General features: G+C 40.6%; 1 protein-coding gene and 1 long non-coding RNA gene across 4 annotated transcripts; one reads left to right on the top strand and one right to left on the bottom strand.

The window, feature by feature from the left end:
• Nucleotides 1-401: 401 nt before the first annotated feature.
• On the bottom strand, nucleotides 402-5578 carry LOC109637339 (serine/threonine-protein kinase pim-2-like). 3 transcript variants are annotated; one of them, XM_069533511.1, is made up of 9 exons: nucleotides 5441-5578; nucleotides 4390-5106; nucleotides 3677-3771; nucleotides 3100-3147; nucleotides 2775-2996; nucleotides 2175-2288; nucleotides 1819-1992; nucleotides 1433-1705; nucleotides 402-763 (listed from the first exon to the last, which is right to left on the bottom strand). In XM_069533511.1, the coding sequence occupies exons 2-7, from the start codon at nucleotides 5096-5098 to the stop codon at nucleotides 1891-1893; spliced, it is 1290 nt and encodes a 429-aa protein (XP_069389612.1). In that variant the 5' UTR covers nucleotides 5099-5106; nucleotides 5441-5578; the 3' UTR covers nucleotides 402-763; nucleotides 1433-1705; nucleotides 1819-1890. The 3 variants fall into 3 exon arrangements, with proteins under 3 accessions (XP_069389612.1, XP_069389611.1, XP_069389609.1); XM_069533510.1 differs by having other exon boundaries at nucleotides 2169-2288; XM_069533508.1 differs by having other exon boundaries at nucleotides 2111-2288.
• A 151-nt stretch (nucleotides 5579-5729) lies between these two features.
• LOC138411920 (uncharacterized) lies at nucleotides 5730-6567 on the top strand. The gene is made up of 2 exons (XR_011244408.1): nucleotides 5730-5788; nucleotides 5982-6567. It is a non-coding gene; the product is annotated as an uncharacterized lncRNA (long non-coding RNA).
• The last annotated feature ends 1974 nt before the right edge of the window (nucleotides 6568-8541 follow it).

An 8541-nucleotide genomic window follows, 5' to 3' on the forward strand; every position in this document is an offset into this window, starting at 1 on the left:
TCTTTTGTTTAATTTTATTATACAATACTCACTCTGACCTTTTTGAATCCTGCACCTGACAAATAACCTAAAGTATGAAAAAACTAAAACTAAGCATTTTTGAAAATATAAAAATTAGCAAACACACACTAGTTATGCCAGTCAGAGCAGTGGTATAGGCAGTGCTGGTTCCAACATTCCCTGTCCATCACTCCTACACTGCTCAGCTCCCCTTAGACGATGGAGGAGAGTGAGCGGCACAGAGCTGAGATGGATCTGCCAGAGAGGGGGAAAAGGTGAAACGTCGCCGCCATACATGGACAATAACAACCAACACACTGGAGTGTCTTCTCGGCAGAGGGATTCATTTGTGTTTTGAAATTAACATAGTTCAGTGGTTTTTGTGTCTTCTTTGTCATGACTGTTTTTTGACCTCTTTATTGTGTCTATCTCACGAGAAGGAACACATCAGTAGATGAAAGTTATAAATGGGACTATGCTGATGCCTGCGTGGACTCGGAGGTCCTGGACGCCATGAGGTTTCATCAGTCACAAATAAGCTCACGGAGAGGGAGAGGCGAGCTCAGATATGATCAAGCAGATGGCATCCATTTTTTTTTTTAACATGTATTTGATGTTGCATGTCTCACTGCTGCATGTGCTGAAGTTCTGAGGCGGGCTCTTGTGTCTTTGATGAAAGTAAAGGTGGACTTCAATGATAAGCCAACAGTGGCTGTGTGTCAAAGTGCTGGTGTATTACTATCAGAGTTAGTTCACATCAGTTCTATAAAAGCAAAAAAAAGAAAAGACAGTTGAATTTTCAATTTTCTTCAGTGGTGTGGCAAACCAATCAGCAGGCTGGTGCACTGGAAGTATGATATCAGTGAGTAATAAAAGACTATACACATGTTAAAGCCTTTTTCCAACAGAAAACACCCAAACTACTACCAGTGCCACAGCAAACTGCAAATGATAATAACCACAAATCAACAGGTGAACTCCCACTACACCAGCTGCTCCTGTGACTGGAGGCCAGCTGCAGCACTAAAAACAATCAAACTGTAAATTAACGCTATGCTTAATATATTAAAATTCAGAAAGTAAATCTATATTAAATAAACAATATTAAATAAACAGCAACCAGCACTTTGCCTGTGAAATAAACACGGCACATGATATTTTTCAGTCACCACCTAACACAGCTTAAAAGTAAAAGACATTCTAATACCTCACCACTGCCACTACTCCTGGACTGTTATAAGCCTTTTACAAAATATAATGTAATATAACAATAAATTATCTTATAATATATTGACATTAAAAAATACCTAAGGGTGCATTTGCAACCTGACATTACCCCAACAATCCCACATATAATTATTAAAAAACAAGGAAGCTGGAATGAACGCCTGTGCTTGTGTGTGCACAGGCCTCTTAACTGAATTGCTCTTACCTTAACTTGCCAAATTGGGCTTGGGTCCTAGTGTTCTAGTGTTCACCTACTACAATCATTAATTATATTGTTAGATCTATATAAATTTCCATAGTCCGATAAGATGCAGAGAAGCCTTGTAAAATGCAGTTTTGTAACTATGCCAAAAATAAATTTCCCCGTCTTCATGTTGAGTGCAGGGTCAGTCGAACCAGGGGTGCTCCCGGATTTGGTAAAGACTAGGTCGCTCACACGGATCTATAGCCAGACACCTCTTTAACAGGTCCTGGCAGTCTGAGAATAGAGGACAGACGACAAAGAAACGATGAGTCTGGATTATACAGCGATGGTCAGGATCACAATAGCAGCACAGGATTACTCAGGTGCTGTACCGACACCAGCATTACCTTGGGACCACACCGTCAAGATTTCAATGTCCTTCCTGAGGAAGCCTTTTGTGGAGAACCCCCTGTTTTCACTCAGCATTTTGAAGAGCATTGCCCCCAACTGCCAGACTGTGGTAGGGAGGCCCATGTATTCTTTATGGAGGAAAACCTCTGGAGGAAGATAATCAGGAGTTCCTACAATATGGAAGATAGAAGGAGACAGAGAAAAACCCAAAGGATGGTGAATTTACCATCACTCCAGAGATTAACAGATGAACATTAAGCAGGACTAGAAGCCAGGAAACAGTCGTACCACAAATAGCGGTATAACGTATGTTTCTTAAAAAGCAGCCACAACCAAAGTCAATAACCCGCACTCGAAGGCCGTCTGGGCCAAATTCAATTAAGATGTTCCCTGGTTTTAAATCTCGGTGAAAGACGTTTTTTGCGTGCAAATCAATGGCTGCCTCCACCAGCTGCTTCATGATGACCTGAAACAGAGATAAAGAGACACGTGAGTTAGAGAGGTGCGGAAGGGACTCTGAGGTGGCACTGTCCAAAAAGGTTTATGCAGTATCTGCTCTAGGTACTTTGACCAGAGCCTAGGTGTTGTGACATTGTCGTTCAAATTTCCATTTTGTCCAAAGGCCTTTCTTCACTCTGGGAGAGCAATTAAACAACAACCTAAGCTAAAGGTCTATAGTGGCTGTTGAGGATATCATGTGAGCTCTAGAACAACGATAAAAAGGAATTTCTGTTGAATTTGTTTTCTTAACCTTTGAACCAAGAATAAATCCAGAGTTACAAGCTAAGAGCATGAAACCCAAATAGTTAAAAATTCTACTAAATGTGGTTGGAACCGAATGAAATGTGGTTGTGATAGCAGTCTAAAACTCTACCCTGAATCGGATGACATTTTCAGAAGTAAACTGGGAAACAGCTCACACACAAGAAACATGCTTCATCAACTTCAGTACCTTTGCCTTCATCTCTTTCAGGGGATCAATGCGCAGTGCACAGTATTTAATGAGGGTCACACAGGGGGATGGTCTCTCCATAACCATAACAACCTTTTTGCCCAGATGGTACCAGTCTAGTAAAGACACAGCTGCATATTTTCCCAAAGACTCTGGTCCACCTGCGGCCTTAAGCATGAGGATCACCTCCATGGGGTACCAGGATTGTGTCCCATTATACCTCTAAAGGAAAAAAAGGTGTTTTCATCAACAACAAAGACACAAGAAAAACAAAAAAGGAAAAGAATGACTTAAACAGTTGGTAATGAGACATCAGGTCACTCACCAATAGAAGTTGGCTCATTGATGAAGCACAGACGTATTTTATTGCCACCTACAGGACAGAACATGAGCACATTGGTTAGAGGGAGGGATGGCGACTGTGTGTGTTTGTAGCTACTTTCAGACATGCACTGAACTCAGAGGGGCTTTATGTGCGAATGTCAGAGTCAGAGTTTCTTCTGCCATCCCCCAAGTAAAGCCTCTTCGGATAATGTTCCTATAAGAAAAAACAGTTGCATTCACAGCTAGTGAGTGGGCGTGTTTATGACGTTTTTAATGACCCAAAGGAAAAATAACACAAAACAATATAATTATCTCAGGATAAAAAGGAGGAGCCATATGTAGAGGGAATGTATAAAAATGCCAACTTGGAAAGACGAGATTCAATAGCTTTTGGTGATATGGACACTTGTGTCGATGTGCTGTAAACAAACAGGTGATCTCTGCAGCAGAATTTATATAGTATGTCTTGCCCACCCCTCATCTGAATGCTCCAGAGCCTTTCCCATTGAACCCTGGACCCCATTGTGAAAACATTTGCCGTAGTTCATGTCTGAAAACATTGTATGTGTGATACTTACTGGTAATTCATCCGATCTTCTTGTACCAGCATATACGTCTCCAAAGCTGCCTTTCCCAATCCTGTGCAGCTGCATGTACTCTGCCTTAAAGTGATCTAAAGAGAAAAACACAAACTATGGCTCTGAAAAAGATTCATGACATAACTACCTCTAACTTAAAATGTTTAAATTCCCCAGGACTGAGATTTTAATACATTAACTCAACATTCACTTTTTGTATTCCCAAGGCTTTAAACCACCACATCTTAAGATTAGGAGTCTGCTCAGATGTGGCAAAAGTTCAGTTGAGAAATACCTAAGTAAAATCCATCCACTTGACAGGCGGCTGAAAGCTCTGAAATAATCTATGTTGACCCTTGAGTATTTATCGTAAATCTGGTTTTGTCTGTATAACACCAGGGTCAAACAAACTGATATGATGTGGTTTTAATTGGGGGCCAAGTGTTGGACTAGTTTATGCCCAAAGGCTATCACGTTGTTGTATAATGTGAATCATTGGCTTGGTAAATAAATAGTTTGGTATGCAAAAACCAACACCATGTTGTATTTACACATTACAAGTTTTGTGGTGGCGTCAATATTTTCATCTAATTCTAAGGAAGAGTCTTCCAACCCCCAAGAAATATCTCTCAACCACACTGATCCCTATTTAACTTGATATTATTACTTCCATGCAAACAGCAGCACAAACATGTCCTTTAAAGGCGGCTTGCCTATGTTGGTGTGGCCCATTAACGGAGTGAATTCACTTTGTTGGAATCCAGTGTTAATCTTGTTGCCGTTGTTTCCATCACTCTGCTTTTCATGGGGTGTCTCTTTCTCAGTGGCAGCCTCGTTGTTAGTGCCCTTCACTGTCTCATCGTCCAGTGGCTCCACATCAGTGGCACCTCTCCGTCTATTTCTGAGTGTCCTGATTTCAGTGGCAGCCTTCTTGTTAGTGCCCTTCACTGTCACATTGTCCAGTGGCTCTACATCCCTGGCAACTCTTCGCCTTTTTCTGGGTGTCTCGATTTCAGTGGTGGCCAACTTCTTAGTGCCCTTCACCGCCACATCATCCAATGGCTCCACATCACTGGCAACTCTCTGCCTTTTTCTGGGTGTCTTCATTTCATTGGCAGCCTCCTGGTTACTGCCCTTCACCGCCACATCATCCAATGGCTCCACCTCACTGGCAACTCTCTGCCTTTTTCTGAGTGTCTTGATTTCAGTGGCAGCCTCCTTCTTAGTACACTTCACTGTATCATCGTCCAGTGGCTCCACCTCACCGGCACCTCTCCACATTTTCCTGAGTGCCTGGATTTCAGTGGCAGCCTCCTTGTTAGTGCCCTTCACCGCCACATCGTCCAGTGATACAACATCACTGGCAACTCTCTGACTTGGGGGCTTCGATTTTCTGCCAGCCTTCCTTTTGATGGAAATCATATTCACCTCTAGAAAGACACAAACCCATTTTTTAACTGCATGTAGTGGATTTTGAATACTATCACCATTTTCTGAACATGGCAACTACTGTTTGGTTAAGGTTCAGTGACAGTAAAATTATTCAATATGAATCTAGCTGCTAACCTACCATATACCAGCAAAAACATATTACCAGTCATTGTCAATAAATAAATAAATCTTTTTTTATAAAGCAAAAAAAGGCAAGTTGCTGCACTAAAATAAAATGTTTTGTATACAAAATACACAGAACTACAGACAAGAAGACTTGACACACAGCTGAAGAAGCAGTGGCAGCTGATAAACAGAATATCACACACTGACCTGTATCACGATTTTTCTGGTTGATCAATTCAGCTCAATGTGTAACAACACCAAGGGCAAAGAAAATGGCAATCCAAAATGTCTTCTTTGCTTGGTTTCTTGGTAACAGCAATGTGCATTATTTAAGCTGAGGGTAACTGTGGTCTGTCAACAGCATCAAAGAAAAAGGCAGCTTATTTTCTTTAAACCAAGAGATATAATGATGCAGATTCAACTCTAGAATCCTTTGATATTCAAGGACATTGTTGCCCAGGTGACAAAGTGAACCACCAGATCCTTATTTCCTCCATTCAGGATCTGGGTGCTCTCTCTCTATTCTCATCCTACCTCAATGACTGCACTTACCAGGTAATGTGGAGAGGATCTTTGTCAGAACCTTGTCCTCTCACTACTGGGGTCCCTCAAGGTTCTGTCCTGGGTACTCTCCTCTTCGTTGTACACCAACTGTCTCTGCGCTGTCACTCAATCACAAGGCTTTTCCTACCACAGCTACGCAGATGGCATACAACTAATCCTCTCTTTTCCCCAATCCGAAACATAGGTAGCAGTACTGTCTGCACACCACCTGTAAGTTAAACATGGCAAGACCGAATTACTTTTCCTTCCAGCCAGGGAAAGTCTCTCCCACCCATGACCTGTCTCTTACCATTGACAACTCTGTGGTAACCCCCACCCAGACTGCTAGGAACCTGGGTGTGACACTCGACAATCAGCTCTCTTACTGCCAACATTACTGCAAGAACCCACTTGTGTAGAAACATGCTGCACAACATCACTTCTCAATCAGAATGCAGCGAAGGTTCTGGTCCAGGCTCTGGTCATCTTACGCTTAGACTATTGCAACTCTCTCCTGGTTGGTCTACCTGCAAGTGCTATCCGACCTCTGCAGCTCATTCAGAATGCAGCAGCTTTACTGGTCTTTAACTCACCAAAATTCACTCACACTACTCTGCTCCTCCACTCCTTTCGGTCTTTGAGGTAGGATGAAAATAGGGAGAGAGCATAGCCTGATACACTCAGATCCTAAATGGAGGAAATAAGGGTCTGGGGTCTTATTTAGAAGTGCACATGTGCAAAAAAGCCCAAAAAGGCGTACGCAAATTAAAATCTGATTTATAAAACTAAAATGTTCTGTAAGTTGTTATATATCTTTTTCATCAAAGGTTCTGATGGAACAGTTTTGTACAACTAACACTGTTGGTTTCAATGTTAATGCTGAAGTGGATCATTAATTTGGCTTTAGTTCACCTCCTCATGTCTGCATAGTCATAGTCATGGTTGAGAATAAGCGTGAAAGTGCACATATTTTCCCGTCAAGTTTGTTTGTTGATTAAAGATAGCACGCTCGAGTGCTTTGGAGAGAAAAGTAAGAAGAAAAACAGGTCTGTAGTTGTTTACTTCAGACGGGTTGAGATCGGGGTTCTTCAGGAGAGGGTTCACTCCTGCCTCCTTAAGAGAGTTAGTGAAACAGTCAGTTGACAGGGAAGTGTTAATAAGATGGGTGAGGAAAGGAAGAAGGTCGGGAACAATAGACTGAAGAATGTGAGAAGGGATGGGTCAAGGGGGCAGGTGGTTCGGCGGGCTGGAGTACCCTGCCACCCCTCCGAACGAGGATTCTATTTGGTAACATTCTTGGTTTGAGGCCATGTATAGCCTACAATTTAACACAAAAAATACGTCAAAAGAAGAAAACATTATGTCAAGAATGTGTAACCAAAGACATCAAATCATCCTTTTTAGTTCAATAATTTATATTCTTCATTACACAATATCGGTTTAACCCTGTCAAATATGATTTTCATAAATTAATAATAAGTCAATGTTTCTCTTAGAGGTACAGTTTGTAGAATTTAGTGATACCGAGTGTTGAAGTTGCATGTTGCAGCTGAACACCCCCTCACGGTTCCCCTTCCAAAAACCTCTGGTAGCTTCACTTGTCATAAAAACTCAAAAGGTGTTTAGTTTGTCCAGTTTGGACCAATGTAAAAAACATGAGGGTCCCCGTGATGTAAATATATAGTATTTAAATATAAAAGGTCTTTTCTGTGGTAAAGAAAATTATAATTCATACAATTTACATGAAACGAACTAGTGAAATCATTAAGAGAATTATTCTACATTCAATTTCTGCCAATAGTTCCCTTTCACCTAAATCTTACACACTGGACCTGTAAAGCATTTATTTGAATTGAAATGTCTGTTTTTCAGGAGTATCAAACTACATTACCAGCCTATTCATAGCATGTTTTACTATAAAATAATCAATTAAACACAACTAGCCATTTGCTCTTTAACTAAAGCTTTTATATTGTTGCCGGTAAGAAGTCATCACAGTGCAGTCATGTATGTTGTATATCAACACCAACTTCTTCTATTGATTTCTCAGGGTCATTGTCTCAGCTCACTTGGTTGACCTACGCATGACATGTTTGACCATATTTCCAATACCATCAAATATATAGTTATAGTGATACTATTGTAATTCCCACAAGAAGGATTGGGTTACTACATTCATGTTACTGACTCTAACACTTTTTCTTCTGCACCCGCTCTTCGTCTTGTGTTTGAGAACAGTGTGACACACATGATCTCTCACATGGTCCATCGTCTTACAGGAGAAAGATATTTTTCACACAGTTTAAAAACACACAGACTTTCTGATCTAAGCTGAAGAAAAGAAAAGCTCCAACTTGAATTTCTTCCGTAACAGTATTTCAGCTATTTAGCACAGACTTTTCATTTTCAGATTTGCCCTTTTTTCCTGAACGTTTTGTAAATGTTCTATATAGTTTTGATAACTTAAAATGCAAATGCAAATTCCGATGTGTAAACAGAAGGATGTTGGATCTTTTATTTCACATGAATATGTCATGACTATTGATGTAATAGTCTTTTTTAGGAGTGGAATAAAATAAAAAACTGGTAAACTACAAAGCTTGGCATGTCAACATCTGAGGAAGTTATGGGAAATTACTAAAACATGTATTCATTACTCAGGTAGGAGGATGCTAATAAGAGTTGTCTATTTAACCATTTCTGCACAGTAGGAGGTTCCCAACTACTTCTCTTGAATCTCTAATGTCTTTTATTTAACCATGCTG

The sequence above is a fragment of the Paralichthys olivaceus genome, chromosome 10, assembly GCF_024713975.1.
Source record: "Paralichthys olivaceus isolate ysfri-2021 chromosome 10, ASM2471397v2, whole genome shotgun sequence".
Lineage (NCBI taxonomy): Eukaryota > Metazoa > Chordata > Actinopteri > Pleuronectiformes > Paralichthyidae > Paralichthys > Paralichthys olivaceus.